The 18,233-nt window shown below is 52.7% G+C and overlaps 4 protein-coding genes across 4 annotated transcripts; all 4 read left to right on the plus strand.

Moving 5' to 3' along the window:
* Positions 1-539: 539 nt before the first annotated feature.
* LOC133211612 (feather keratin 1-like) lies at positions 540-1,341 on the plus strand. The gene is made up of 2 exons (XM_061352144.1): positions 540-772; positions 1,001-1,341. The coding sequence occupies exon 2, from the start codon at positions 1,021-1,023 to the stop codon at positions 1,333-1,335; it is 315 nt and encodes a 104-aa protein (XP_061208128.1). The 5' UTR covers positions 540-772; positions 1,001-1,020; the 3' UTR covers positions 1,336-1,341.
* A 3,286-nt stretch (positions 1,342-4,627) lies between these two features.
* On the plus strand, positions 4,628-4,975 carry LOC133211613 (feather keratin 1-like). The gene has a single exon (XM_061352145.1). It carries the CDS (start codon positions 4,661-4,663, stop codon positions 4,973-4,975), a length of 315 nt encoding a protein of 104 aa, XP_061208129.1. The 5' UTR covers positions 4,628-4,660.
* A 2,906-nt stretch (positions 4,976-7,881) lies between these two features.
* LOC133211618 (feather keratin 1-like) lies at positions 7,882-8,595 on the plus strand. The gene is made up of 2 exons (XM_061352150.1): positions 7,882-7,993; positions 8,234-8,595. The coding sequence occupies exons 1-2, from the start codon at positions 7,882-7,884 to the stop codon at positions 8,566-8,568; spliced, it is 447 nt and encodes a 148-aa protein (XP_061208134.1). The 3' UTR covers positions 8,569-8,595.
* A 6,988-nt stretch (positions 8,596-15,583) lies between these two features.
* On the plus strand, positions 15,584-16,341 carry LOC133211614 (feather keratin 1-like). Its single transcript, XM_061352147.1, has 2 exons — positions 15,584-15,776; positions 16,007-16,341. The coding sequence occupies exon 2, from the start codon at positions 16,027-16,029 to the stop codon at positions 16,339-16,341; it is 315 nt and encodes a 104-aa protein (XP_061208131.1). The 5' UTR covers positions 15,584-15,776; positions 16,007-16,026.
* Positions 16,342-18,233: the final 1,892 nt, after the last annotated feature.

Below are 18,233 nucleotides of genomic sequence, written 5' to 3' on the forward strand. Positions count from 1 at the left end.
TGTTGGAGAATGGCTCAAGGAGAAAGGTCACAGTGGATCCAGAAATCCCCTGTGTCCAGAAAGTCAATTGTGATAGTTATGGCCTAGGATAGGCCTGAGTCCTTGACTATTGTAACAGTGGAAAAGTACTGAAGGTTGAGCAACAGTGGAAAGCCCCGGAGTGGAAAGTACCGAGAGCAAAACTTGTAACTTTGTTAATACCTTTAGGCTTATAACCTATCAGCTATCGCCAAGTCCGAGAGCAAAACTTGTAACTTTGTTAATACCTTTAGGCTTATAACCTATCAGCTATCGCCAAGTAGAAGCTAATAGCCAATCAGTAACTGACTAGTGGATATAGTTGTATATAAAAGGGAGTGTACCGAGCAAATAAACGAAGTCTGCTTATGCCTCATATTGAGTCTGCTTGCATTCTTCCTCCGCCGAGAAAAGGTAGCACTAATTCCGGACCAAAGACCCTGCTCAATTTTTCACCCGCAATACACCATCAACATCAAGCCTTTGGTCTCTAATACTTGAAAGCTGCCGCCACGGCCAGAAGGACACATCCTCAACAGGAGGACATGAAAATGCAGAATTCTGGGAAGGAAAACACAACCACAGCTAATTGCTTGCAAGGATCTGCCATGCCCCAGCTGCTTGCACAAACATGCTGTCATGCACAAAGACTGTCTCAGAGCCCTCGGGCACTCCAGCACCAGCATAAAAGCCGGCCCAGCGCCTCTGTCCCTCACTCGCCTCTGCTGACGCCTTCTCCTGCGCGCTCAACAAGGTGAGCCTCAAGCCCCTTGCCCTCTGCTCCTGCCCCCCTGCCCCGGCTCTTCCAGCACGCTCTGCCCCAGCCTCAGCACCCCTCACGCCTCCCCAGCACCACAGCCCCACAGCCCCACACCAGCCTCCCCACTGCCTCGCCCTCCTGCACCACCGCCCCTCGCACCCCCACGCCCTCCGCTCTCCCCACACCCTCTCTTCCATTCTCTCCTCTCCTCTCCCCTGACAGGGCCCCTCCACCCCACACACATGGCCTGCTACGACCTCTGCCGCCCCTGCGGACCCACCCCGCTGGCCAACAGCTGCAACGAGCCCTGTGTCAGGCAGTGCGAGGACTCCCGCGTCGTCATCCAGCCTTCCACCGTGCTGGTCACCCTGCCAGGACCCATCCTCAGCTCCTTCCCCCAGAGCACCGCCGTCGGATCCTCCTCATCCGCTGCCGTGGGCAACGTCCTCAGCGCCCAGGGAGTGCCCGTCTCCTCTGGGGGCTTCGGCTACGGCCTTGGCTACGGCTTCGGAGGCCTGGGCTGCTACGGCAGAGGAAGGGGATGCAACATCTGCTAAGGGCCACTGACAGCATGCTTGATATCAGCCTCCCGCACTAATGAAGCCATGGCAATGATTGAGGATGCATGTCCGGGCTATTCCTGATCCATAGATCTGCTCTCCACAGCTCCTCCTCTCAAGTCACCAAGAAAGCAAGCAGGCCAAGGGCGAGCTGAAGCTGTTTGTTACCCTTGCCCATGGATCTCATTTTCTTCTCCCACTTCCTTCTCCACTTCACTGCATCTGCTACATCAGGTACTCTCTGTCACAATTGGCATCTCATGAGCTAAGAAAGATTCAAGGGGCCTTTAGCGGGCTTCTCCCAAGTCAGGACAGGAAGACCTCAGTGCTCTGACAACATGTCCTTCAAACAGAAAACCTCAGTGAATGGTCATCCTACTCACACCTTACACCAGCTCTCTACCACCTTATGATTTTACATTTTCATTCCTTTGCCTCAATAAAATTCTTCTGCATCCCAGCCTGTGACTTTTCCTCTTCCTTACTTCAACCAAGGATCTTCCAACTTCACACAGCACAAAGCCAGGACATTGGGGAGTGGGGAGGGGCGGGGTTGGGGGGGTGGAAAGGGACCTTGAGGTCTTGAGCACCAAATATGCCACCACAACCAGCAACAACATAGTCTGACATGTGGAGGTCTTCCAGAATGCCATACAAGCCCATCACTGGCTAAAACAAATGATTTTGTAACGCTCCCCCTTGCATGCCTCTGATGAAGTGCCCCTGTCCCACCACACACTGGACTAACTCTCCTCCCCAGCAAGGCTCTCCAGCCCTCCCAGCAAACAGAATCACACAACCATTCGGTTTGGCATAAACCTTTGGATAGCAGCTGCTTCACCCCCTCTGACACAGCAGGGCCACTTATAGCAGCTTGTCCTAACCATGCCCAGTTGGGTTTTCAGTAGATCCCACCCAGGAGACTCCACAACCTCTTCCACCTATTGACCAACCTCACACGGAAAATGCCAATGCCAGTTCCGCAATTCCTTCTTTGCCCATGGAATTCCATCTGTTTTCCCATGTGGCCACAGCCTAATCGCGAGCCTCTGGACCCAGCCCTTTGACCACTTCGCAGTCCACCTCACTGGGCCCTTGTACAACCCAGGCTTTCTCCACTTCTCTAGGAACATGTAATGGGAGACAGTGACAAAGGCTTCCTTCAAGTACAGCTCAACAACAAACATAGCTCGGCCTCTCTCCAACACCCAGTGGCTTCAACAGAAAAGACACAGAGATCGCTCAAGCATAATTTACCCTCTCAAAATCCACATCAAAAACCACAGCCTGTCACCTTGACCTTGCTGGGCATGGCTCTCCTTTCAAGGAAAGCTTTTCATCCACCTCCATGTATCTCTTCCACTGAGGAGCCCAAAACTGGACACAGAACTCCAGGTGATGCTTTGCCAAGGAGCAGAAGAGTGTCCATTCCTCCCCTTGCTGCAAGGACCTTGGGTATCCCATGCAGGGTGCCAGGGTCACCACCCTCTTTGCTATGCAGTTCTTCTCTGATCCAGGTGGGGGGCTGGTGTTGCACTGACCACCTGGCTGCTAGGTCCCCATTCCAAACACACCAGTATTCCCAGCCCGTGGTCTCACCTTGCTATGGGTTCCACAAATGTTGCCTTGGAGGTTCTGCAGCCACCAGCCCCTCTTCACTGCATGGCCCAACAGTGACCCACGCAGGGGATCTTCTGACCAACATCCTCCCTGCTGCAGAATCTCGGGACCATCTCTGCAGGCGGCCCCAACTCACCACCCCTCTGCTCTGAGGTCACACAGAAAGCCCCCGCTCTGAGCTCACAGTGATCCTCACCTTGGTCCAGACAGGCCCTGCAGGGGACACTGGGACAAGTGCTGGACCAAGCCTGTGACCCAGCCCTGCTGTGAAGATGGGGCTCTCTGTGGTGTTTACTTTGGCAGGGCACCAAGTGCTCTCTGAGCTGCTCTATCACTCCTTTTCCTTAAGAGGATGATATGAGCAGAATATGACAAAAGGCTCCTGAGTCGAAATAAGGACATGGAGATAACTCACAGGTTTCCAAAGGCGACAAAACACACCTGACTCAGGGAATTTGATTTAAATTATCAAAATCAAAAGTCAGAGTAGAATTATGAGAAATAAAAACAAACCTGAAAACACCTTCCCCCTCTCCCTCCCTTCCTTAGGTTCAACTTCCCTCCTGAAGTACGTATTCCCTTGCCCTAAACAGCACAAAGGGATGAGGAACTGAGGATTGTGATCAGCTGAACAGACATTGTCGCTTCTCTTTCCTTCTCACACTCTTTCCCTGCTCCATCCTGGGATCCCTTCACGGGAAGTGGTTCTCCATGAATTTATGCACCACAGATAATCTCAAGAGGCTCTACCACACATGGGGAAAGTTTCAGGCCTCATCACATAAAGCCACATTGACAAACCTGTGCCTACAAAAAACTTTCCAGAAAAATACATTACTCCAAGTGACAACCTTAGAGCAAAAAGGGCACTGAGACACCCACAGAGCTCACCCAACAGGAAAGGACAGGACTACAGACAGGCATAGAGAACGGGCAGCAAGGTGGAGAGGGACTGAATGTGATGGAAGAGGCAGCCCCCCAGGGCCAGCACAGCTCCAAAGCCCACACCAGCCTGACAGGGCTGCTACGACATGGGGGCCCCTCATCACAACACATCCCCAAACCATACCACACGAGTGCTGCAAGATGACATCACTGACAACACCTATACCTCTCCAAAGCTTGGCTTCCATGTTTTGCACAATCTCTCACATGCAATCAACACCAAGTTTTTGACCTCTCATACTCCCACTAGAAAGCTGCCGCCAGGACCAGAAGGACACATCCTCAAAGGGAGGACATGAAATTGAAGATCTGCAGCAAGGAAAACACAACCACAGCTAATTGCTTGCAAGGATCTGCCATGCCCCAGCTGCTTGCACAAACATGCTGTCATGCACAAAGACTGTCTCAGAGCCCTCGGGCACTCCAGCACCAGCATAAAAGCCGGCCCAGCGCCCCTGTCCCTCACTCGCCTCTGCTGACGCCTTCTCCTGCGCGCTCAACAAGGTGAGCCTCAAGCCCCTTGCCCTCTGCTCCTGCCCCCCTGCCCCGGCTCTTCCAGCACGCTCTGCCCCAGCCTCAGCACCCCTCACGCCTCCCCAGCACCACAGCCCCACAGCCCCACACCAGCCTCCCCACTGCCTCGCCCTCCTGCACCACCGCCCCTCGCACCCCCACGCCCTCCGCTCTCCCCACACCCTCTCTTCCATTCTCTCCTCTCCTCTCCTCTCCCCTGACAGGGCCCCTCCACCCCACACACATGGCCTGCTACGACCTCTGCCGCCCCTGCGGACCCACCCCGCTGGCCAACAGCTGCAACGAGCCCTGTGTCAGGCAGTGCGAGGACTCCCGCGTCGTCATCCAGCCTTCCACCGTGCTGGTCACCCTGCCAGGACCCATCCTCAGCTCCTTCCCCCAGAGCACCGCCGTCGGATCCTCCTCATCCGCTGCCGTGGGCAACGTCCTCAGCGCCCAGGGAGTGCCCGTCTCCTCTGGGGGCTTCGGCTACGGCCTTGGCTACGGCTTCGGAGGCCTGGGCTGCTACGGCAGAGGAAGGGGATGCGACATCTGCTAAGGGCCATTGACAGCACGCCTGAAACCAACCACCTACACCCTCGTAGCCATGGCAAGGTCTGAGGATGCAGTTCTGGGCAGTTCCTGACACGTGGACCTGCCCTCCACAGCTCCCTCTCTCGAGGCACCAAGAGAAGAAACAGGGCAAGGGGCGTGCCCAGGATGCCTGAAGATATTGCCCCTGCACCTCCTCCTGCTGTACTGCTTCCTTCTTCCCATCATCTCTTTGCCTGTGTCCAGGACTCTCTCCTGTAAACCCCTTCTTACAAGTCAAAGACCATTCGGGTACATCTGGTATGCTGCTTGCACTGCAGGGCAGGAAGAACTGCAAGCAGAAGACTTCTGCTCATGGTCGCACTCCTTGCACCTCAGACTGTCTCACTTCCACTTGGTGCTTTTGGTGCTTTTACATTTTCATTCTTTTGTCTCAATAAATTCTCCAGCATCCCAGCCTGAGTCTCCTCAGAATCATTTTCAACAGCACAAACCTCTCCAGAGAAGGTGCTTTCATCCCTTTTCAAGAACAGGGCAACTGGAGCTGCATTCGTGGCTCCATGGCCAGGTGGTGTTTCAGTAGCTCCCAGCACAGAGACTCCACCACCTCTTCTACTCTTTCTCTTTCTAAACAGGCAAAAAGGCTTGCCTGTTTTGCCCATGCAATCCCATCTCTTTCCCCTTGTACCCAGGGCCTCTTCTGCATGTGCACGCTAGTGACAAGTGCTGGATTCCGACCACTTCTTTCCCTGCCATCAGGGGTTTATTCACATTGATGATGGGCCCCCTCCACATCCTTCTATCTTGGGTGGCTCACTTCTTACCCTCTTCTGTACAAAACATGATCCAGTCCCTCCAGTCTCTTGGTTACCCTGCACTGCTCTTGCTCCTTAAAGTCCAAGTCCTTCCTCACTGGGGAGCCAAGAAATGAATCCCACATGGGATTCTCCTCAGCATTTCTGAGGAGAAAGGGATGGTCCCCTCCCCATCCCCAGTGCAACACTGGTCAGTGCAACCCTGGAGACTGATGGGCCCATTTGTTACAATGGTAGGTTGCCCTTAATGGTCAGTTTCTAACCCATTGGTCCACCAGATATTCCTGCTACACTGGGTCACTTCTCCCCAGAAACAAGACTTTGCATCTGTCCTGGATGAACTCTTGTCCTTCACAACATCCTCCTGGACAAGTTGGTCAAATGTGACATGAGCAGGTACACCATACATTGCATAAAGAACTGCTGAAGAGCAGCGCTGAAAATGTCACAGTGAATGGGGCTAGATGTGCTTTGTGAATGGTCACCTGCAATATTCCTCAGGGCTCCATTCTAGGGCCATTTCTGGACAATACTTTTATCACACATCTACAGGCAGCAGTTGAATGCACTGTTCACAAGTTTGCTGAAGGGACTGGGAGTTGCTGTTGATTCTCTGGAGGGATAAGAGGTCTTGCAGAAGGATCGAGATAGCTTGGAGCACTGGGCAGCCATCAAAGGCATGAAATGTAAGCAGCACAAATGCTGGATTCTGCGCCTGGGATGGAGCGATGCTGGACACAAGCACAGCTGGGAGAGGAGTTCCTGGAGAGCAGGAACTGCAGAAAGGCACCTGGGGGTGCTGGCTGGCAGCAGGTTCAATAGGAGTCAGCAGTGTGCCCTGGCAGACAGGGGGGCAAACCGCATCCTGGGGTGCACGTGACTCTTCACTCAACTCTTGCTCTGATTTTGGCTACCCCAGCTTTTGGTATGGCCTGAGCTATGCTGGGAGCAGCGCCATGAGGTCAAAATGAGGCAGCATTTAGGCAGAACACATGGCAAGAAAGGGCTGTAGGGGCAATATGCGTCCAATATCACCTGGAAATTGCTGTCTCCTACACATCCCCTTTTGTCTGGCAGTTCACTCAGAAACCACTACATTGTGGAACAGCATCAGACCAAACCTCCAATCTGGAAGGTACAAAGCATCAGCTAACCCTAAAAGGCTTTTGAAGCAGATCTAGCAGCTCCTGGAATGCTGAGGATTTCATGCTTCTAGGAGTGACACAAGTAACATCCAAACCATGACAGAGCAAGAACAAGGAGCACTCTTACCACTGGCAGGTAATTACATATTTTTGCTCATAAGTACACTATGAGAAGACTCAGATGTTGTAAATTATGACTTGTTTGCTGAAGAAGAGGATTTATGTCTTAACCTGCACTGGGCATAAATGAGTACAGCCCCGGTTTCTTGTTTCTTCATTGTATGTCATTATCACCTCAGGACATAGAGTTGAAATAACTGAAGAGATGGACCTGGAAATCTGAGAAACGTAAATGGAGCCTAACACTGGCCACAGGTATGGCTCACCAGCCTCCTGTGTGCCAGATCCACCCTCTTGATTTTCTAACACATACAAAGGGATGAGCTCTACGTCATCCATCAGGAAGCACTGCAAGAAACCCATAAACCACAGACACGAGTGTCACAGAATGACATCACTGACGACACCCCCACCTCTCCAAAGCTTTTGTTGAATGTTCTGCCAAATGCCATGACATGCACCACCAACACCAAGCCTTTGGTCTGTAATACATGAAAGCTGCCGCCAGGGCCAGAAGGGCACGTCCTCAACAGGAGGACATGAACATCCAGAATTCCTGGAAGGAAAACACAACCACACCACACGACTACCAAGACATGACATCACCGACGACACCCCACATCTCCAAAGCTTGGTTTCCATGTTTTGCACAATATCAACATCCCATCAACACCAAGTTTTGACCTGTCATACTCCCACTAGAGAGCTGCCGCCAGGACCAGAAGGACACGTCCTCAAAGGGAGGACATGAAATTGAAGAGCTGCAGAATGGAAAACACAACCACAGCTAATTGCTTGCAAGGATCTGCCATGCCCCAGCTGCTTGCACAAACATGCTGTCATGCACAAAGACTGTCTCAGAGCCCTCGGGCACTCCAGCACAGCATAAAAGCCGGCCCAGCGCCTCTGTCCCTCACTCGCCTCTGCTGACGCCTTCTCCTGCGCGCTCAACAAGGTGAGCCTCAAGCCCCTTGCCCTCTGCTCCTGCCCCCCTGCCCCGGCTCTTCCAGCACGCTCTGCCCCAGCCTCAGCACCCCACGCAAATATACCCCAACAGCCCCACAGCCCCACACCAGCCTCCCCACTGCCTCGCCCGACCGTGGGTCAGTCTCCATACACCAGCGCCCCTCCGCTCTCCCACACCCCCTCTTCCAGTCTCTCCTCTCCTCTCCTCTCCCCTGACAGGGCCCCTCCACCCCACACACCTGGCCTGCTACGACCTCTGCCGCCCCTGCGGACCCACCCCGCTGGCCAACAGCTGCAACGAGCCCTGTGTCAGGCAGTGCGAGGACTCCCGCGTCGTCATCCAGCCTTCCACCGTGCTGGTCACCCTGCCAGGACCCATCCTCAGCTCCTTCCCCCAGAGCACCGCCGTCGGATCCTCCTCATCCGCTGCCGTGGGCAACGTCCTCAGCGCCCAGGGAGTGCCCGTCTCCTCTGGGGGCTTCGGCTACGGCCTTGGCTACGGCTTCGGAGGCCTGGGCTGCTACGGCAGAGGAAGGGGATGCAACATCTGCTAAGGGCCATTGACAACACGCCTGAAACCAACCACCTGCACCCTCGTAGCCATGGCAAGGTCTGAGGATGCAGTTCTGGGCAGTTCCTGACACGTGGACCTGCCCTCCACAGCTCCCTCTCTCGAGGCACCAAGAGAAGAAACAGGGCAAGGGGCGTGCCCAGGATGCCTGAAGATATTGCCCCTGCACCTCCTCCTGCTGTACTGCTTCCTTCTTCCCATCATCTCTTTGCCTGTGTCCAGGACTCTCTCCTGTAAACCCCTTCTTACAAGTCAAAGACCATTCGGGTACATCTGGTATGCTGCTTGCACTGCAGGGCAGGAAGAACTGCAAGCAGAAGACTTCTGCTCATGGTCGCACTCCTTGCACCTCAGACTGTCTCACTTCCACTTGGTGCTTTTGGTGCTTTTACATTTTCATTCTTTTGTCTCAATAAATTCTCCAGCATCCCAGCCTGAGTCTCCTCAGAATCATTTTCAACAGCACAAACCTCTCCAGAGAAGGTGCTTTCATCCCTTTTCATGAACAGGGCAACTGGAGCTGCATTCGTGGCTCCATGGCCATCTGGTTTTTTAGTAGCTCCCAGCACAGAGAGTCCACCACCTCTTCTACTCTTTGCCCTTCCACACAGGCAAAAAGGCTTGCCTGTTTTGCCCATGCAATCCCATCTCTTTCCTCTTGTAGCCAGGGCCTCTTCTTTTGCATGTGCACACCAGTGCCAACTGCTGGATTCCCACCACTTCTTTCCCTGCCATCGGGGAGAAGGGCTTGGGGGTGCTGGTCAATGAGAAAATGCACACAAGCTGGCAGTGTGTGCTTGCAGCCCAGAAAGCCAACCGTATCCTGGGCTGCATCAAAAGGAGCGTGAGCAGCAGGTCGAAGGAGGTGATCCTGCCCCTCTACTCTGCTCTCATGAGACCTCACTTGGAGTATTGTGTGCAGTTCTGGTGTCTTCAACATAAAAAGGACATGGATCTGTTGGAACAAGTCCAGAGGAGGCCATGAGAATGATCAGGGGACTGGAGCACCTCCTGTATGAAAACAGGCTGAGAAAGTTGGGACTGTTCAGCCTGGAGAAGAGAAGGCTGCGTGGAGACCTCAGAGCAGCCTTCCAGTATCTGAAGGGGGCATATAGGGATGCTGGGGAGGGACTCTTCATTAGGAACTGTAGTGATAGGGGAAGGGGTAATGGGTTAAATCCTAAACAGGGGATTTCTCAATTATTTTGCCTCAATAAAATTCTCCTGCATCCTGCCCTGAGACGCCTCCTCTTACTTTCTTCTACCAAGGCTCTTTCAACTTCATGCAGAAAAGGTCAGGTCTCTATAGGCCATCAGGGTGGGTGAAGTATGGCCACTCTAGGAAATACGCCAGGACACCCAACAACAACACACAGCGGGAGGTGGAGGCCTTCTAGAACTTGATACAAGCCCATCACTGGCTCACACTTCCCTGTGCATGCCTCTGATGAAGCACGGACAGAACACACTTGACTAACTCTCCTCCCCAGCATGGCTCTCCAGCCCAGCAATCACAATCACACAATCATTTACTTTAGCAGGAACCTCTGGGGAGCAGCTGCTTCAACACACCAGCTCCAGCAAGGCCAGCTACAGCAGCCGGTCCTAGGCATGGCCTGCTGGGCATCAGTAGCTCTCACCAAGGATACACCACAACCTCTTCCACGCTTTGACCATGTTCACACTGAAAAAGGATTGCATCCCTGCTGGTGTTCAAGGCCGCTTTGGACATAGCCTTGGATGAAATGGTTTAGTGTGAAGTGTCCCTGCACATGGCAGTGGGGTTGGAACTAGATGATCTTAAGGTCCTTTCCAATGCAAACTCTTCTATGATCTTTTCTATTCTACAAGCCTGTGACCCAGATCTGCTACAGAGACAGGGCTCCATGCTGGGTTAACCTTGACTGGGTGAAAAGTCCTCACTGAGCTGCTCTACCACTTCCACAACTGTGTAGAAGAATATGACAAAAGGCTCCCGAGTTGAGATAACAGCATGGAGATCACTCACTGCTCTCCAGTGCAACAAAACAGACTTTGCTTGGGGAAATTCATTTATCAAAATCAAAGACAGAGTAGAATTAGGAGAAATAAAAACAAATCTTAGAACAACTTCCCCCAGTCCCCCACCTCCTGCAGGTCCACCTCCCATCCTGAAATACATACTGCCTCTCCCAAAATGACAAAGGGCGATGGAGAAAAAGCGTTATGATCATTTCACCACACGTTGTCTCTGACACTCCTTCCTCCAAATAAACTTTCCACATAAATCTAGCACACCCTTGTGACAACCTTACAAGAACAATAGGGCAACAGGACACTCACAGAGCTCACCCAGTGGGAAAGGACAAGCCTGAAGACAGGCTTAGCGACTTGGCAGCAACGTGAGAAGGGACTGAATGCGATCTAAGGGGCAGCGTCTCATGGCCAGCACAGCTGCAAAGTCCAGACCAGCCTGACAGGGCTATGAGGACATGGAGCCCCTACTTCACAATGCACTTGCAAACCACACCACATGAGTGCCATGGGATGACCTCACTCACACCACCCCACCTCTCTAACACTTTGATTGCAAGTTCTGCCAAGTGTCCTGAAAAGCATAGCAAACACGAAATATTTCACTTGAAATTATAATACTTAAAAGCTGCTACCAGGGCCAGATGGACAAATCCTCAACAGGAGGACAAGCAAAGGGAGTGCTGTGGGAAGAACTCAACCACAACTCATGACTTGCCAGGCTTTGGCCCCCAGTGTGACGCCACAATCCTCCTGTCCTTGGTACACAGAGGCCCTCCTTGGGGCAATGGGACAAGGTGCAGGAAAAAGCCATGGCTTTGAGCATGCAAAGTGTTGTGGTCAGTGGCTCAGTGTCCAGCTGGAGACCAGAAATGAGCGGTGTCTCTCAGGGACTGGGGCTGGGACTGGTCTTATTCAGCATCTTTGTTGCTGACATGGACAGTGGGATTGAGTGCGCCCTCAACAAGTTTGCCGATAACACCAAGCTGTGTGGTTCGGTTGATACACTGGAGGGAAGGAATGCCATCCAGAGGGACCTTGACACGCTTGTGAGGTGGGCTGATGCCAACCTCATGAAGTTTAACCATGACAAGAGCAAGGTCCTACACCTGGGTTGGAGCAATCCCAGGCACAGCTACAGGCTGGGCAGAGAAGAGATTCAGAGCAGCCCAAGGAGAAGGACCTGGGGGTATTGGTCGATGAGAAAATGAACATGAGCCAGCTTTAGTGTGCATTCGCAGGCCAGAAAGCAACCGTATCCTGGGCTGCATCAAAAGGAGTGTGACCAGCAGGTTGAAGGAGGTGATCCTGCCCCTCTACTCTGCTCTCGTGAGACCTCACTTGGAGTATTGTGTGCAGTTCTGGTGTCCCCAACATAAAAAGGACATGGAGCTGTTGGAACAAGTCCAGAGGAGGCCACAAGGTTGATCAGGTGACTGGATCAGCTCCTGTAGGGAGACAGACAGAGAAAGCTGGGGCTGTTCAGCCTGGAGAAGAGAAGGCTGTGTAGGGACCTCAGAGCAGCCTTCCAGTGTCTGAATGTAGTCTATAAGGATGCTGGGGATGGACTCTTCATTAGAGTTTGTAGTGATAGGACAAGGGGTAATGGGTTACATCTTAAACAGGGTAAGTTTAGATTGTATATAAGGAAGATGTTCTTTACTGTAAGGTTGGTGAGCCACTGGAATGGACTGCCCAAGGAAGTTGTGAATGCTCCATCACTGGCAGTGCTCAAGGCCAGGGTGGACAGAGCCTTGGATGAAATGGTTTAGTGTGAAGTGTCCCTGTACATGACAGGGGGGTTGCAACTAGATGATCTTAAGGTCCTTTCCAACGCGAAGTCTTCTATGATCTTTTCTATTCTATAAGCCTGCGACCCAGATCTGTTACAAAGACGGGGCTCCAGGCTGGGTTAACGTTGGCTGGGTGACAACTCATCTCTGAGCTGCTCAATCACTTCCACTACTACATGGAAGAATATGACAGAAGGCTCCCGAGTTGAGATAACAGCATGGAGATCACTCACGGGTCTCCAGTGGCAACAAAACAGACTTTGCTTGGGGAAATTCATTTATCAAAATCAAAAGACAGAGTAGAATTAGTAGAAATAAAAGCAAATTTTAAAACACCTTCCCCCAACCCTCCCCTCCTGCAGGTCCACCTCCCATCCTGAAATACATACTCCCTCTCCCAAAATGACAAAGGGCGATGGAGAAAAAGTGTTCTGATCATTTCAACACATGTTGCCTCTGCCACTCCTTCCTTGGAATAAACTTAAGTTAACTAAATAATAACTTAAATAAACCGAAGTTAACTCCATAAACCCAGACCCTCAGGTGAAAACCTCACAAAAACTATTGGGCAACAGGACACCCACAGAGCTCCCCCAAAGGGAAAGGCTTGAAGACAGGCTTAGCAACCTGGCAACCAGGTGGGGAGGGACTGAATGCAATGGAAGGGGCAGCCCCTCAGAGCCAGCACAGCTCCAAAGCCCAGACAAGCCTGACACGGCTGTGAGGACATGGGGCACCCACTTCACAATGCACTCGCAAACCACACCACATGAGTGCCATGGGATGATCTCACTCACACCACCCCACCTCTCAAACACTTTGGTTGCAAGTTCTGCCAAGTGTCCTAAAAAGCACCACAAACACCAAGTATTTGGCCTTAAATTATTATGCTTAAAAGCTGCCGCCAGGACCAGATGGACAAACCTCAACAGGAGAACATGCAAAGAGAGTGCTGTGGGAAGGAAAACACAACCACAACTCATGACTTGCCAGGCTGTGGCACGCACCAGCTGCTTGCTGACAAATGCTGCCATGCCCAAAGGCTGTCCTGCCCCTCGGGGACCAGCATAAAAGCCAGCCCAGCACCTCAGCATGCCTGAAATCCAGGAGAGAATGGGCCCACCTCCTGCTGCATGGACACATGGCTCATGGAACTCCTCTTCTTCTCCAACTTCCTTCTCCGCACTTCTCATTCTGATCTAGTCCACTTCAAACACTATCTCACAACCTAAACCCCCTGGGAATCTCTAGAGCACTGCTCCCACTGTGGGCCACAAAGACCTCAGGATTTGGGCAACACCTGCTACACACAGGGGACCTGGCTGATGGTTGCCCTACTTTTACCTCACACTGGTTCCCTTGGTTCTCCTGCCTTTTCATGACATTTTCCTCAACAAACTTTTCCTGCATCCAAGCGTAAGAGGCCTCCTCTTCTTTACTTGTCCCAGTGCTCATCCAACCTCAACCAGCACAAAGCCAGGGCTCAATAGGCCATCAAGTTGGAGGAAAAGTCCACCAGAACACTGTAATGTATTAAGTCCTCTGCAAAACCCGCCTGTTTGCTTCCAGCCCAGACACCAACTCTTCCCTTGCCAAAAACCTTGGAAATGCTAATGCACTTCTACCCACACCTCTGACCCAAGCTCCCCATGGCAACACACGCTTCACCAAGTCTCTTTCCAATCACAGCTACCGGGCCATCACAAGCAGTAACATAGCAAACAGAATCAGTCAGTGCACAAGGGACCTCTGGGGATCATCTCTTTCAGGCTGACCTCCTTAAGCAAGGTCAGCAAGAACATGCTGTCAGAGATGTCCACTCAGCTTTTCAGTGCCTCCAAGGATGGAGACTCCCAACAGCCCCCTGTACAACCAGTGCCACGGCTGACCACAGTCACACCAAAAAAGTGTTGCCATCTCTTCCAAGAGAAAGGGCACATCTTTACAGCTTCCCCCGTTCATCCTTGCCCTGGACATGGCACTGATGAGAACATTCTCTCTCCCTTGTCTTCATTCCCTCCCACTCGGGATATAGACACATTGATGACATCTGCCCTGTGCATCCTTGCCTCCTGGCTGAAAACCCCCCTTCCACCTTTCTAGGCTTCTCCTCATAGCAAGGATGTTCCAGTCCCTGCAGCATCCTGGTGGTCATACATTGGATTGCCTCCACCACATCCATGTCCTTCCTCTAGTGAGAAGACCTCTACTGGACATAGGCCTCCTCACAAAGCCTCACCAGCAATGAAGAGAGAGTAAGAACACCCCCCCCCACACACACCAACAACAAAATCTCTTGGCCATGGGGACTCTTGGCCTCTTTTGCTGCAAGGGTGCATTGCTGCACCATCCTGAGCTTGCTCTCCACCAGCACCACAAAGCTGTACTCAGCAAAGCTGCTTTCCAGCCTCTCAGTCTCCGGTACGTTCTGACAACAGGAGCCATTCCTCCCGACATGGAAAACTTGACATTTCTTCCTGTTGAACTTCAGGAGATTCCTCTCTGCCCATTCTCCAGCACCTCCTGTTCCCTCTAAGTCATGGCACAACCATCCAGCATCTGAGTCTCGCTCCACATTTTGCATCATCTCTAAACCTGCTGAGAGAGCAATCAAACCAACTGCCCACAAACCCAGGTGACCCCACACCCCATGACCATGCAATGGGAGAAAGCATCAAAGGCTTTGCAAGACTATTATCAGAATAGCTCTCTCCTTGTCTACAAAACTCATCATTTCAAAGCAGACACCCTTACAAAGGTGGTCTCCTTACAAGGCCCCAAATCAAGCACTGCATCAAACCAAGACCAGGCTGCAAACGTGCCACTCATGAAAGAGGGGAGCGGTACGACTGAGACAACACGAAATTTTGGACAGATTGGAAGTGCTCCCCACATCACAGGAATAACCAGATCTCAAGAACAATTTCCATTAGCACAGCCTGCTGTTGCAAACTGTCCTCCACTTACATGGCTACGAGGACATGGGAAACCTCTTCACAAGGCACCCACAAACCACAGCACACGAGTGCCACGGGATGAGCTCACTCACACCACCCCACCTCTCTAACGCTCTGGCTATGTCTGCAGAGTGCCCTGACAGACACTTCCCATGCCAATGCTCCCAAACACACACTGTCACTTGAAAGCTGCCGCCAGGGCCAGATGGACACGTTCCCAACAGGAGGACATGCCAATGGAGCGCTGTGGGAAGGAGAACACGCCCCAGCTCGTGACTTGCCAGGCTGTGGCACGCACCAGCTGCTTGCTGACAAATGCTGCCATGCGCAAAGGCTGTCCCGCCCCTCGGGGACCAGCATAAAAGCCGGCCCAGCGCCTCTGTCCCTCACTCGCCTCTGCTGACGCCTTCTCCTGCGCGCTCAACAAGGTGAGCCTCAAGCCCCTTGCCCTCCTGCCCCCCTGCCCCGGCTCTTCCAGCACGCTCTGCCCCAGCCTCAGCACCCCTCACGCCTCCCCAGCACCACAGCCCCACAGCCCCACACCAGCCGCCCCACAGCCGCGCCCTCCTGCACCACCGCCCCGAATCCCACGCCCTCCGCTCTCCCCACACCCTCTCTTCCATTCTCTCCTCTCCTCTCCTCTCCTCTCCCCTGCCAGGGCCCCTCCACCCCACACACATGGCCTGCTACGACCTCTGCCGCCCCTGCGGACCCACCCCGCTGGCCAACAGCTGCAACGAGCCCTGTGTCAGGCAGTGCGAGGACTCCCGCGTCGTCATCCAGCCTCCCGCCGTGCTGGTCACCCTGCCAGGACCCATCCTCAGCTCCTTCCCCCAGAGCACCGCCGTCGGATCCTCCTCATCCGCTGCCGTGGGCAACGTCCTCAGCGCCCAGGGAGTGCCCGTCTCCTCTGGGGGCTTCGGCTACGGCCTTGGCTACGGCTTCGGAGGCCTGGGCTGCTACGGCAGAGGAAGGGGATGCGACATCTGCTAAGGGCCATTGACAGCATGCCTGAAACCACTCACGTACACACTTGAAGCCCTGCCAAGGTCTGAAAATGCAGTTCTGGCCTCTTCCTGACACGTGGACCTGCCCTCCACAGCTCCTGCTCTCAAAGCAGCACTCAAGGAAGAAGAGAATGTGCCCAGGTTGTGATGCCTGGAAGCACGGCCCATGGGCCTCCTCCTCTTCTTCCACTTCCTTCTTCCATTGCTCCTTCAGCTATTTCTGCTACTCTCTGCTGCAACCATCATCTCGTAAGTGGAAATCCATCATGGGAAATGCCAGGGAGCTGCTCCCACTGCAGGGCACAAAGATCTTGACACTCTGGTAAATTCTCATCCAAGCAGAAGACCTTGGCAAATGGTCACTCTACTTGCACCTCAGATCCTCTCCCTTCCACTTGGTGCTTCTGATTTCTCAATTATTTTGCCTCAATAAAGTTCTCCTGCATCCACCACCTACACCCTCGTAGCCATGGCAAGGTCTGAGGATGCAGTTCTGGGCAGTTCCTGACACGTGGACCTGCCCTCCACAGCTCCCTCTATCGAAGCACCAAGAGAAGAAACAGGGCAAGGGGCGTGCCCAGGATGCCTCAAGATATTGCCCCTGCACCTCCTCCTGCTGTACTGCTTCCTTCTTCCCATCATCTCTTTGCCTGTGTCCAGGACTCTCTCCTGTAAACCCCTTCTTACAAGTCAAAGACCATTCGGGTACATCTGGTATGCTGCTTGCACTGCAGGGCAGGAAGAACTGCAAGCAGAAGACTTCTGCTCATGGTCGCACTCCTTGCACCTCAGACTGTCTCACTTCCACTTGGTGCTTTTGGTGCTTTTACATTTTCATTCTTTTGTCTCAATAAATTCTCCAGCATCCCAGCCTGAGTCTCCTCAGAATCATTTTCAACAGCACAAACCTCTCCAGAGAAGGTGCTTTCATCCCTTTTCAAGAACAGGGCAACTGGAGCTGCATTCGTGGCTCCATGGCCAGGTGGTGTTTCAGTAGCTCCCAGCACAGAGACTCCACCACCTCTTCTACTCTTTGTCTTTCTAAACAGGCAAAAAGGCTTGCCTGTTTTGCCCATGCAATCCCATCTCTTTCCCCTTGTACCCAGGGCCTCTTCTGCATGTGCACACTAGTGACAAGTGGTGGATTCCGACCACTTCTTTCCCTGCCATCAGGGGTTTATTCACATTGATGATGGGCCCCCTCCACATCCTTCTATCTTGGGTGGCTCACTTCTCACCCTCTTCTCTACAAAACATGATCCAGTCCCTCCAGTCTCTTGGTTACCCTGCACTGCTCTTGCTCCTTAAAGTCCAAGTCCTTCCTCACTGGGGAGCCAAGAAATGAATCCCACATGGGATTCTCCTCAGCATTTCTGAGGAGAAAGGGATGGTCCCCTCCCCATCCCCAGTGCAACACTGGTCAGTGCAACCCTGGAGACTGATGGGCCCATTTGTTACAATGGTAGGTTGCCCTTAATGGTCAGTTTCTAACCCATTGGTCCACCAGATATTCCTGCTACACTGGGTCACTTCTCCCCAGAAACAAGACTTTGCATCTGTCCTGGATGAACTCTTGTCCTTCACAACATCCTCCTGGACAAGTTGGTCAAATGTGACATGAGCAGGTACACCATACATTGCATAAAGAACTGCTGAAGAGCAGCGCTGAAAATGTCACAGTGAATGGGGCTAGATGTGCTTTGTGAATGGTCACCTGCAATATTCCTCAGGGCTCCATTCTAGGGCCATTTCTGGACAATACTTTTATCACACATCTACAGGCAGCAGTTGAATGCACTGTTCACAAGTTTGCTGAAGGGACTGGGAGTTGCTGTTGATTCTCTGGAGGGATAAGAGGTCTTGCAGAAGGATCTAGAT

Source organism: Neopsephotus bourkii, unplaced genomic scaffold, assembly GCF_033783945.1.
Source record: "Neopsephotus bourkii isolate Nb327-2 ecotype Australia unplaced genomic scaffold, CSIRO-AGI_Nbou_v1 NB_621, whole genome shotgun sequence".
Classification (NCBI taxonomy): Eukaryota; Metazoa; Chordata; class Aves; order Psittaciformes; family Psittacidae; genus Neopsephotus; species Neopsephotus bourkii.